Below are 13,148 nucleotides of genomic sequence, written 5' to 3'. Positions count from 1 at the left end.
CTAGTTTGTGGAAGTGACTGAATCCTGACTGAGACTCCAGTCGCATGATGTCCTGTGGGCACCCATGCTGACGGGGGCCAGATTTCAGTGGCACTGAAGGCTCCCCAGATGCCCCTCTTCTGGGCTACTCCCTGGGCCTGGGATTTCCTCATTATGCACTCAGTGCATGTTCTTTCTCTAGCCGGGTCCTCCTTCGGGTTCTGGCCCCATTAGAGGCCAGTGAGTTGCCCCTGGCTCCTCACAAACTCCCCACGGATCACCGAGCACCAAGTATTGCCGATGTGGCTCCCCCTCTTCCCTCCGCCGCCACCATTTTGTCAGAGCCACTGGCATCTCTGGATGGGGACAGTTTCCTTCCATCCTGCCACTCTGGCCTTCCCTAACCTCATTTCTGCCCCATCCGGAATGATCTTTAAAGGTGTCATTCAGACCTCACCACTCCCCTGTGTGAAAGGCCCTCGGTGGCACCCCTTGGCGTGCAGCTAACCGGGTTCCTCCCTGCCCCGAGTGGCCAGCCCCGTTGCCCCTTCCCATTCACCTCCTGGGCAGGCCACATCCCTCCCACCCCCGGGTCTTGGCATGTACTGTTTCCAGGTCTGAAATACCCTTTCCCCATCCTGCAAGTTTGGCTGATCCTATTTTATCCTTCCTGTTATCTGGCTGCCAGCTCTGCCTTTGCGTTCTTGAGGGAAGCTTCCTGGACGTGCACATAAGAGCAGCTTCTCGGGTCAGAAGTTTTCTTTGCATTCTGTTCCACTCCTTCATGGAACTCACAAATTTATAATCAGATGCAGGTGGATTATTATAACTGCTCCAGGCTCGGATCTGCAGGCCTGAAGAAGGCAGGAAGAGCATCACCTTGTATCACGGTCCTCCCAGGGCCTGTGCCGCAGGGGTGAGGCCCCCGTAGCACACAGTAGGTGCTCAATGCACAATGATGGAGTGAGTGACTACGAATAGACACACGCTAGGTCCTTCTTTCTGCTTCCTACTGGCCAGTACCTTCTCCACACCAGGCTTTCTCTGCCAGAGGCTGGGGTGGTGAAGGTGAATGTCCTGGCCCCAGCCTCCAAGGAATGACACAGGTGGGGTTCTCCAGAAGCAGAGGCTGAGCTGGAGTTCTGGGTCCAAGCTGTTCATTAGGGATCAGCAAAGGGAAAGGGGAGGAGCAGGACTGGGCTGGAGTGGAGCTGCGTCGCTGGCTGGACAAAGCTGTGGCGGGAACTCCGGAGGAGGTATCGCCCATCAAAGTGGCCAGACCTCTTACTCTGGCCTCTCTCAGCCCCTGGCTGCAGCCTACCCGGGGAAAACTGTGATTCTGCGGCTGGGACAGGCCCTGAAGGATCTGACAGCTGGTGGCTGTATGTGGATCCCACCCCCCGTCCCGTGACGTGCTGGAGCCGGCTCCCGTGGGCTCACAAGACCCAGTGTTAAAGATTCGGGGATTTGTGAGCCAATTGTCAAATCGTTTGCAGCCTAAAATCAGCTGCGGTAGGAACATTTATCGCAAAGAAATTAGCAAACACTACAAAACAGGCTGTACGGGGGGTTTTTTTGTTTGTTTTTTGTTTGTTTGTTTGTTTGTTTGGGGTTTTTGGTTTTTGGTTTCTTTTGAGGGCCAGTCTACTAGCACATCACTAGCTGTAGCTTTGAAGCAAGACTTCCCTTGAAGGGGCATCTGAATAGTATATCCCCACGTCCACCAAAAAGATCTGCTGGCTTGATGGGAGATGCTGACAGGGAGACAGTCGTCACAGGGCCAAGGTGACAGATACTCCACAGCCCAGGACAGCCATGGAAACCATGAGGGAGTCACTGACTGCCTTGGCAATCAAGGAGGGCTTTGTGGATGAGGTGACTTTTTTTCTGACGTAATAGAATATTCGAAAACTACAATACCATGGGAGGTAAAGCTCGTGTCCCTCCAGTCCCCCGGCACTGGGTGACCTCCCCGGAAGTAGCCACTCTTACTAATTTCCCATGTATCCTTCCAGAGATATTCTGTGCTCTTACTAACACACATGCACAGATCTTTTCTTTCTCCCACAAGTGAGCTCATGCTCTGCATACTTTTCCACGCCTCGCTGTGTTCTCTTAACCATGTATCTTACGCATCAGCCTTCATTAGGAAGTACAGACCTGCCTCATTCTCTTTAACCGCTATAGGACATTCCAGTTATTAGAAGTGTTATCATTTCTACAACCAGTCCCCCTTGATGGATCTCTAGATTCTCTCGGCCTCTTGATATTTCAGATAATGCCCCCGGTCATTTGGCACATGCGTGAGCCTCCCCAGAGGGTACACATCCAGCGGTGGAAACGTTGGGTTGAGCCTCTGGGGTGGCAGTAAAGATTAGCCAGACAAGGAGCAGGGGTCAGAGCCAAGAGGTGGACGAGGAGGGAGAGCAAGGGCAGACCTGGGAGTCAAGAGGTAGGGGCCCATTGTCAGCTCGCTGTAGAGGAACGACGTGCAGCCTGTGTGGCCTCTGGGTCATGGCCGGTATACTGGGTGCACTTAGACTAGGACATTGAGGGCAGTTTTGAAAGGGGGCTGGGGCACCTGGGTGGCTCAGTTGGTTAAGTGTCCAACTCCTGAGTTTGGCTCAGGTCATGATCTCATGGTTTATGAGTTCGGGCCTTGCATTGGGCTCTGTGCTGACAGCACGGAGCCTGCTTGGGATTCTCTCTCTCCCTCTTTCTCTACCCCTCCCCTGCTTGTGCATGCACGCTCTCTCTCTCTCTCTCTCTCTCTCACAAAATAAATAAATAAACCTAAAAATATATCATAAAGGGGACACAACCACTGATGAATGGGACAGAGTGTGGCATATCCGGACAACGGAGTATTATTCAGCCATGAAAAGGACCTTGAAAACATGCTGAATGAAGGAAACTAGACACACAAAAGGCCACCTGTTGTATAATGCCATTTCTATGAAATGTCTAGAAGGGGCCAATCATAAAGACAGGATGCTGTTTCGTAGTTGCCTAGGACTGAGGGGAAAGGAGACATAGGGAATGACTTCTAATGGGTATGGTGTTTCTTTCTAGTGAGATGGAAAATGTGAGGCCCTGTAGGGAGCAAGTAGGAGCAGGACCTGTCAGGACTTTCCTCCTTCCCTCCAGTCTCCCTCTAGTGCCTTCCACTGGTCAGGCCCAGGTAGAAGTCACAGCTGCATTCAAACTGTCCTATGACTGATATGCAGCCGGCCCAACCAACCAATCACCAATAGCAACGGTCAGGGGCCATTTTGTCCCCTGGGGCAAGGTCAAGAGATGGAAGTGTGGGGAGCAGTCTGGAGACACATATGGACACACACTCTGTGAACCTACTGAAGTCCCTCCCTTTCTCTGAGCCTCCCTTTCTTTACCTGTGAAATGGGAGTTTAATGTCCATCTGTCAGGGAGTGTCAGGAAAATCAGATGTCATCAGGGTCTGAAAACACTCTGTATAGGTTAAAAGCAGTATGGATACAGAGCCAAGACAGAGTCAGAAGACAGAGAGACTGTGGCAGAAGCGGCCTTGGGGATCATCTAGTTCAGACCCTTGAGTTCAAAATGGGGAAACTGAGGGCCAGCGAGGGTACCCAGCCAGTTAGCATCAGAGACGGCCCAATCTCCACGCCAGAGACCATCCCCGCATACAGCTTCTCTTCTGAGATCTTCTTTTTAAATTTTTTTAATTTTTATTTATTTTTGAGGTAGAGAGAGAGACAGAGTGCAAGCAGGGGAGGGGCAGAGAGGGAGGGAGACACAGAATCCAAAGCAGGCTCCAGGCTCCGAGCTGTCAGCACAGAGCCCAACGAGGGGCTCGAACCCACAGGCCACGAGATCATGACCTGAGCTGAAGTCGGATGCTCAGCCGACTGAGCCACCCAGGCGCCCCTGAGATCTTCTTCTTAAAAATAGACTTTGTTTCTCAGACCAGTTTTAGGTTCACAGCAAAACTGAGCAGCAGGTACAGGCATCTCCCACACACGCCCGGCCCCGGCACGCACAGTCTCTCTGCGCGAGTGTGGTACGTTTGTTACAACAGCTATGCGAGCTTTATAAATCCTGACTCGTGGTCCTGGCCTCCACTGGCTTCCCTGTCCACTCACGATAAAGTCCCATCTCCTAGCCGAGCAGCAGCGACAGGTGGGGAAGAGAAGGGAACTCCGCCCCTTCGTCAGGTAAAACTTGAACCCTGTAGCAGGAACTTCCTGTTGCCCCCAAAGTCCTCCCACCCCACTAACCTGAGGCCCCTTGCGGTGTTCAGACCCCAGGGCACTGGCGGGAGGCGGGAGAAGTCCATGTTCTCCCGAGACACTGTGAGGCACCAGACTCCAGGCCTCGCAGCTTTATTTTCTCCTTCACTTTCCTTTTGCACTGAGGCATGTCTGCATCACAGGCTGGTGAAATGGCAGGCCCCAACCAGTCTTATGTGGCTGCTCCCTAAGCTGGGACCCAGCAGTGCCACCAGGGACATAAAATGTTGACACGTGTCCATACCGGGTGCTCCAAGCCCTGTGATTGCCCCTCCCCGAATCACGGTTGCCCCCGGGGTCCTCCCCACTTCCCCTCGGCCCAGCGACGCAGGGTTGATGCCTGGCCAGGCAAGGCCTCCCGGACCCTGAACGTTCAGGGTGCCCCTTGCTGGTCGTGGAACAGTCTGAGCGCACCCTGATGGTGAGTTTACCTTTGGGCATTTCCTGAGCACCTGCTGCGTGCCAGGCACTGGGAGGGTACACCGGGTTGTGTCATCTTAGAGCCTGCAAACCTTCTGACTCCGTGTCACTGCATCACAGTCCAGACTCTTCAAGTGTAAAGGGAGTCCTGGAAGTCTCCCTGGACAGCCGAGAAGCCCGTAGCCAGCCTGGCCTCGGGGGGTGGGGGCAGGGGCCGCAAAGAATGTGGCTTTGTCCCACACTTGTTTCCTCTGCTGTTGTCCCCTGCCTCGGGCAGAGGGCTGGGTGCCCATCCGGATGCCCGTCTGGGTGGCCAGTTCTGGCAAGGGCGGCTGCGATTATGCCCGGCTTAGCGCGGATATAATGCAATCACTAAGGCTCTCAAAATGCAGAGTTTGCAGGGTTAACGGGCTGGACATCATCTGATTAGGGGCCCACACAAATACTGCCATGGCTCCAGGCCAGCTGTGGCCTCACAGGAAGAGGGAGGCGATGTGCGGGAGTGGCAGCTGCACCCAACCTGACCCGGGAGCCTGACCCTTGCCACTGGGGTTCAGGGCCCAGCATCCGCCACAGCGAAAACATTGGGTGTCACAACCTCACAAATACAACCTATTGCTTTTTCACTAAAACCTTCCAGGGACTTTAAAAAAAAAAAAAACAGCTTGGGGCGCCTCGGTGGCTTAGTTGGTTAAATGTCCGACTCTTGATCTCAGCTCAGGTTGTGATCTCACAGTTAGTGAGTTCGAGCCCTGCGTCGGGCTCCACACTGACGGCGGGAAGCCTGCTTCAGATTCTCTCTCTCTCTCTGCCCCTCCCCAGCATGTGCGTGCTCTCTCTTTCTCTCTCTCTCACTCTCTCTCAAAATAAATAAATGAACTAAAAAAAAGAAAGAAAGAAATTTCTATTAAAAAAAGACAGCTCTATTGAGGTATAATTCACATACCATATAGCGCACTCATTTAAAGTAAACAGTCCAACACTTTCTAACACATTCTCAGATATGTTCAACCATGATCACAATTTTAGAATATTTTCGTTACCTCAGAAAGAAGCCTGTGCCTCCTTTCCCCCAGTCTCTTCCCAAACCACACTAATCTACCTTCTGTCTCTCGGACTTGCCTATTCTGGACAATGCACATAAATGCAGTCATAACATTTATGTCTTTTGTGTCTGGCTTCTGTCCCTGAGCACAATGCTTTCAAGGTCTATCCATGTTGTAGCACGCGTCAGCACTTCATTCCTTTTTGTGGCGGAATAACGTTCCATTGTGTGGATCCGCCACATTTTGTTTATCCATTCATCAGGTGATGGACAGTCGGGTCGTTTCCACACTTTGGCAATTATGAAGAATGCTGCTGTTCACTTTGGTTTACAAGTTGTATGGGCAAATGTTTTCATTTCTCCTGAGTGTATCCGTAGGAGCGGAATTGCTGGGCGGACTCGGTCTGTGCAGGCCGCTATCACAAAATACCACAGACCTGATAAACAGACACTTATTTCTCACAGTTCTGGAGGCTGCAAGTCCAAGCTCAAGGCGCCAGCACGGTTGCCTTCTGGTGAGGGCCCTCCTTCTGGCTCAAAGCCAGTGCCTTCTCGCTGTGTCCTCACACGGTAGAAGGGGCCAGGGGTCTCTCTGGAGCCTCCTTTAACAAGGCATGAAGTCTTCATGACTTAAGAACCTCCATAGTCCCCACTTACTCCTTGGGGGTTAGGAGTTCAACACATGAATATGGCGGTAGGGGGGCTGTAAGACTCAAGGGAGGTCATAGCACCGGGCCATGTGACAACCCTGTTTAACATTTTGAGGAACTACTGCATAGTTTTCCACAGGGCTTCTCCATTTCTCATTCCCACCAGCGTCACGTGAAGGTTTCCATTTCTCCACCCCCTTGCCAACACTTGCTATGTCTGTATTTCTTCTGTCAGCCATCCTAGATGGTGGGAAGGGGTATCTCACTGTGATTTTGATTTGCATTTGCCTGATGCCTAATGCTGTTGAGCATCCTTTCCTGTGCTTAGTAGCTATTGTACCCATTGCATTTTTTTTAATGTTTATTTATTTTTGAGAGAGAGAGAGTGCAAGTGAGGAGGGGCAGAGAGAGAGGGAGACACAATCCCAAGCAGGCTCCGGGGTCCGACCTGTCAGCACAGAGCCTGACGCGGGGCTCGAACCCACAAACCGTGAGATCGTGACCTGAGCCCAAGTCGGATGCTTAACTGACTGAGCCACCCAGGTGCCCCGCGTTGCATTTTTATAAATTGTGAGATAAAGCATTTGTGCAAAAAAGCACAGAGAACATCTACATTGGTTTAAAAGAATAATTATAAAGCATCCATATCAAGGAACAGACATTGCCAGCACCCCAGAAGTGCCCCAGGTGACCCTTGTCAACCACAAACCCTCGTGCCCAACTCCAGGTACAGCCACTGTCTTGATATTTGTGACCCTCACTTCTTTGCCTTTTATTATAATTTTCCCCTCTATACGTGCCCTTGAACAATACAATCCAGTTTTGCCTACTTTTGAACTTGGTATAGATGAAATCGTTCTGTGGAAGTCTTTTATGATTGCTGTTTCCCTCTCCCCTGTGTTTCTGACCTTGACCTCTGTTGGTGTGGTTTGCTGTGGCTGTTCATTGTCACTATGCTGTAATGTCCCATTGACTGCACCCCTCAGCTTACCCATTCCGTCATGGATGGACGTATGGAGAGTGCCCAGCGTGGAGAGAGATCATGAATCCACACTGGGCACTCTCCGTGTGTCCATGAATGCTGTGCCGATGAACGTCCTTGAACCTGTTTCCTGTGCACACAAACATTTGATTCTCTCAGGTATATACATTGGAAGTGAAATTTCTGAGCGTCTTCAGCTTTATTAGACGCATGCTGTGTGTGCACACCCATGAGCCATGAAGAGGGCTCCAGGTGCCCTACGTCCTCAGTGTTGTCAGAATCCGCTCTGAGTGTACCCAGCATGTCTGGTCTGACCGCACTGAAATCTCAATGGGCCGGAAGCTGCTGCCTAACCCGGCCCCCAAAGCACATTGCCACACCCCTGAGCTTTGCTCTTTCCCCGTGCTTCTCAGGCCAAGGCCAGAAGGAGGGCCAGACGCTCGGGAACTATCTCCTCACTGACAACCAAAAGGGATATTATTTTTGTTATTTGGGGGCTGCTCATCAGTACCAGCTGTATGTGTGTGCAGGTCATACGAGGCTGCCTGTATGCAGTAGGTGCTCTATCACACTAGGTGTCCTGGAATCAGAGCATTCGGCCAACTGGATTCTCTGTCCCTGAACATTCTGGATGCTTGTGGCGTTGCTGGCTCATTCGATTGCCGATACTGTGGTTGAAACAGGGTGGCCCTCCCTTCCTGTTGAGTCCATTGACTCGAGCACTGGTCACCTCCTCCTGGATGCAGAGCTCTTAGAAATGGGAGGACCCTGAACAGGAGCCCTTCCTTGGAGACAGGGACCTTATCTTGTCACCTCTGTGTCCCCAGCACCCACACAGGCCCAGGCACAGAGGCAGAACTAATGACTATTTTTTTTGAATGTCTGATTCTGTTCCAGCACCCTGACTTTTGTCAGAAAAGATAGAATTGCTTTCATTCCATGTTTCAGCAAAGGCAACTGAGGCCCAGAGAGGGGGTGTGACAATTCCAAGGTCACAAAGCAAGTAAGCAGCCACCAAGCAGCTGATGCACAACCCTCAGCAATAAGACCCTTTCCTCTGAATGCCTCATAGACCAGCTCTAAGACATAGTGAGCCTCAGTTTTGACCCCTGTAAAATGGAATCATACTAACCTCATGGAGTTAACTAATGCCATGTATAAAAGCATGGGCCCAGTGTGTATACAGGTGATTAATATTCAGTCATTTACTCACTAATGCACTTTTTTCCCACTATACAACAGGCAAAATTAATTTGGCACTCCAGATGAAGACCATGAAAATGCTCATATACACTATGACCCAGAAACTGTGCTCATTAGCACATGCCCCTCCCAGGGCCTGGTACACAGTAGGAGCTTCATAAATGTCTATTGGGATAAAATCAGGCAAAAGATAAGGAGGGAAGAGAAGCTTTAGTTCCAAAGATACGCCCTTCTATAATACAGTTTAAAAAAAAATAAAGAACAAAGGGGAAGGGAAGAAAAAAATAAAATAAAAACAGAGGGAGGCAAACCATAAGAGACTCTTAAATACAGAGAACAAACAGGGTTGGGGGGGGGAACTGGGGGGATGGGCTAAATGGGTGATGGGCATTAAGGAGGGCACTTGTTGGGACGAGCACTGGGTGTTATATGTAAGTGATGAATCACTGGGTTCTACTCCTGAAACCAAGACCACACTGTATATAAACTAACTTGAATTTAAATTTAGAAAAAAAAAAAAGGAAGAAGAAGAAGAAGAAGAAGCAGAAAGAAGGGAGGGAAAGAAAAGATTTTTAAAAAAAATCCACAGCCTGAAAACAACCTAAATATCTAGTACCACGGGGAGTTGGGTAAATGTTGCCTTCTTTTCCTGCTGGGATATCCCAAAGCAGGTGTCAGGAAAATGCAGCTCACAAGCCATCTGTGGCCCACTGCCCGTGTATGCAAATAAAGACCAAGTGAAACCCAGCCTTTAGTTTTGCCTGATCTTGAACTTCGTATCAGTGGAATCATACAGTATGTTTCTTTTTTGCATCCAATTTCTGTCGCTCAGCATCACATCTTAGAGATCTGTTTTTCTTGTGTGTATAAGTTCATTCCTTTTTGTTGCTGTCAGGTAATTTGTTGCGTGATTATAATTAATTACAGTTATCATCCCTGTTTTGCATATGGGGAAACTGCAGCACAGAGGACTCAAGTAAGTTGCCCGAGGGCACACAGCAGGTTCATGTTAGAACTGGGATTTAAACCCAGGCTCCAGAATCTGTGCTTTTTGTTCCCTATACAGTGCTGCTTCTCAGTGCCATGGCGATGGGAGCCCAAAGGTATTGGCAACTCAGAAGAAGAGGCACATCATCTTAGCCTGGAGGTCAGGGAAGGTTAGATCAGAGCCAGGGTTCCCAATCACTGTGCCTGGCAGATGTCATAAGTGGTCAAAGCAGATGACCTCTGAAAATACATACTTGAGGTTAGGGAGGCAGTAGGGAGTGGTGGGGACTGTGGCAAATTGGGGGTTGACAGCCCGTGAAGGAGGAAGCTGGAGGTACAGCTCCAGGCGCTGTTGCCATGTGGCAGTGTGGCAGAGATCGTGGAGAGCAGGACTGCCATGCTGGCGTTTTCGGCCAGCTTCCATGCGCAAACGTCAGCACTCAGCTGTACCAGTTATTAAATAATTTGAGTCTCACTCTAGAATCGCCAGATGCCCTTTCTATTTGTCAAAAAAAAAAACAAAAAACAAAAAACAAAAAAACACCTGGAAGTCTAGCTCCCGGTTTTCAAGTGTTGGTTCAAAATGATTTTAAGCCTGGGCCGGCCAAAGAGAACCTCCGTGTGCTCTGGACTGGCCTGATCTGAGCACCAGTCTAAGGACCAGATAGGAGTTGGGAGGCCAGGAGAAGAGGTGAGTTCCAGGTAGAAGCACAGCCCACAGCCCGGAGGTGAGAGGGACTTGACACCAGGTGTGAGTTTCCCCCACCTACAAGGAAGGAAGCCCAGGCCGGCTGGAAGGGCGGGGGTGGGCGGGGCTGGGGGCCACCCGTGGCCGGCGTGCAGTGACGTGTGCGCTGTGCTCTTCCCCGCCCGCCCCTGCAGATCCTGGAGGAGAACATGAAGCTGGAGTGTAAGTGCCACGGCGTGTCGGGCTCCTGTACCACCAAGACGTGCTGGACCACGCTGCCGCAGTTCCGGGAGCTGGGCTACGTGCTCAAGGACAAGTACAACGAGGCCGTTCACGTGGAGCCGGTGCGCGCCAGCCGCAACAAGCGGCCCACCTTCCTGAAGATCAAGAAGCCGCTGTCCTACCGCAAGCCCATGGACACCGACCTGGTGTACATCGAGAAGTCGCCCAACTACTGCGAGGAGGACCCGGTGACAGGAAGCGTGGGCACGCAGGGCCGCGCCTGCAACAAGACGGCCCCGCAGGCCAGCGGCTGCGACCTCATGTGCTGCGGCCGCGGCTACAACACCCACCAGTACGCCCGCGTGTGGCAGTGCAACTGCAAGTTCCACTGGTGCTGTTACGTCAAGTGCAACACCTGCAGCGAGCGCACCGAGGTGTACACGTGCAAGTGAGCCCCGCACGCCGCCGCGCCGCCCTCCGGCCGGGTGGGCGCCTCCAGCCGCACGTCAGACTGCGGGGAGGACCGGACGGCTTCCAAGCTGCAGTCACCCTGGCGGATCTCCTCCCGGATCTGCACGGGGAACCGCAGGAATGCTGAGCTTGTCTTTTCTGCTGTAGGGACACCTCTCGCGGGGTTTCCGGCGGGCGCCGGTCGGAAAGATCTCTCCAGAGCCCTTGCCTGTTCTCTTCCTCACCCACTGCTGCTGCACCCGACCCCAGACACCGCCGGCGGGGGCGGGGGGGGGGGCCCTCCTTGGCAGGAGCAGAGCCTCTTCGCACCAGGAGCTCTGGACCCTTGGGCCTCAACATAGCAATATTTAACAATTTATTCTGATAAAAAAAATAATATTAATTTATTTAATTAAAAAGAATCCTTCCACCTCGTCAGGATCCGTTTTCTGCAATCAAAGTGGACCGCTTGCTTTCCTTGCGGGATAATTTTGTCACTAGGGCAAGGAGCCGAGTAGAACTGTACATAATTCTTTATGCAGATATTTCTACTAGTTGACTTTGCAGGTACCCCCTTGCAGCACTAGATGTTTAAGAGCAGATGTCCTTTATACATATATAGATATATATACACACACATTTATATTTTTTTGCTGTTTGCTGCTACTTATCCAGAAATTTAAGCTGGTCCAGATTTGGAGACGTTTCCCACCCTCGAGTCCTTCCCAGCTCAAACTGACACCAGTAGAAAAATCCAGTTTGGAATACAGAGAGAGAGGAAAGATAATAATAAAACTCCCAGCAGTTTCCATCTTTTGGAAAGTGAGCCACTGGATAAGAGAGAATATTTTGTTAAGAGACTATTTTTATATGAATATTTTATTTATATCGAGTCTGCCTGTATCATTCCATGGCCTGTGCTTCTTCTTAATTCCATTACTCACTTTGGGGTAAGGAGGAGCGAGGCCTGGTCCCCACGGGGACCCTCACATAGCTGGGTTCTCGAGTTCTGTTGGCCAAGTGGGCAAAAGTGGCCCCTGGATGGCTGGAATGAAGTGTCATCGGTATTACCTGGGAAAGGAATCAGATCCCCAGCCTCACCTGTGAAGCTCAGGCCTTTTGAGCAGGGTCACTGAGCAGTGACCTCGTAATGAGCCATGTGGCAGGCAGGCCTGTGCCCTTGGCATTGGGTGACCATCACAGGGCTTGATCGCCACTCAGCAGAAACCAGCTCAGGGAGGCTGCTCCTCGCCAGGATGTCCCTGCCATTGCCGTGTGTCCCGAGAGGTGAGGCCATGTCCTCAGTTACGGGGCAGAAAAGCTGGGGTGAGGGGTCCCAAGGACGGCAGGGCTTCCTACGGATGTCATGGTCCTGGGGCAGACTGGCAGAGAGGTGTAGACGAGGCCTCTGTGCTCCGGCTCCACCTACATCCAGTGCCTCTCGACCTGGAAAGCTCTCCTCCAAGAGGCTGTGGGTGTCCTAACATGTGTCCGTTTGCATTTCCGTGTGCACGCGCGTGTGTGTGTGTGTGTGTGTGTGAGACCTTCGGGAGACTTGGGGTCGTCGTGTGACTTTGCACCTTCACGCCTCTCTGGGGTCCCGATGTGCGTACATCTTGTGTGCCCCCGCATATGCCCGGCTGTGTGTGTCTCTCTCTCCATGTGCCTGAGAGATTCAGGGTGAAGTGTGCATGTGGGCGTGCACCTGGGCAGCTGCTGGTCCCCTGGTGTCTCCGCTTGTGGGTGAGGTGTGGTGTGCAGGGACCTTTGGCAATTGTGTTGAGCCATCGAGATGGCTCCTCTGGGCTCTGTGCCCACAGACACTGGTGAAACTCAGATACCTCTGAGACCACAGCCTGATGGCCCCACATGCTGGGAGCCCCTCGGTGTCTGGGCTCTGTTGGATTCCCCAATGTCAGCACTGGGCCCGGATCGCAGCATGGACAAATAAAATGGCTGGATGGTTGGTTGATTTCTTCCCTTGGACCATTTATTTCTTCTTTACTTGGGGGTCAGGGTGGGAAGGGATGTGAAGGAATGAGTGGACGGACGGGTGGCTGGCTGGCTGGGTGCGTGGCTGGGGGGCTGGGGGGCTAGGTAAGGGAGGAGAAGATGTACAACAGTTTCTTGCAGATCCCACGTCACAGTTTCTCTCTGCCTTAGAAAACCAGAGTCTGCCATGAGCAAGAAGAGTTTCCAAGCCTGCATCCCTCTGTTCCTGGCCTCATGGTGCCTGAGAAGGGGGAAGGTTCTG

The 13,148-nt window shown here is 51.7% G+C and overlaps 1 protein-coding gene across 2 annotated transcripts in view; it reads left to right on the top strand.

Annotated features, from left to right (window-relative positions):
- WNT7A (Wnt family member 7A) overlaps positions 1-12,873 on the top strand; it is a 78,580-nt gene extending 65,707 nt beyond the window's left edge. The window contains exon 4 of one of the 2 annotated variants that reach the window (XM_053218890.1): positions 10,417-12,873. In XM_053218890.1, the coding sequence (XP_053074865.1) occupies positions 10,417-10,896 (480 nt within the window). In that variant the 3' untranslated portion in view covers positions 10,897-12,873. The remainder of the gene's footprint in view (positions 1-10,416) is intronic. The other variant, XM_027042736.2, reaches the window with a different exon arrangement.
- Positions 12,874-13,148: the final 275 nt, after the last annotated feature.

This window comes from Acinonyx jubatus, chromosome A2, assembly GCF_027475565.1.
Source record: "Acinonyx jubatus isolate Ajub_Pintada_27869175 chromosome A2, VMU_Ajub_asm_v1.0, whole genome shotgun sequence".
In the NCBI taxonomy this organism is placed as follows: Eukaryota; Metazoa; Chordata; class Mammalia; order Carnivora; family Felidae; genus Acinonyx; species Acinonyx jubatus.
The sequence above is the reverse complement of the archived record's forward strand: the minus strand, read 5'-3'. Positions and strand labels throughout refer to the sequence as shown.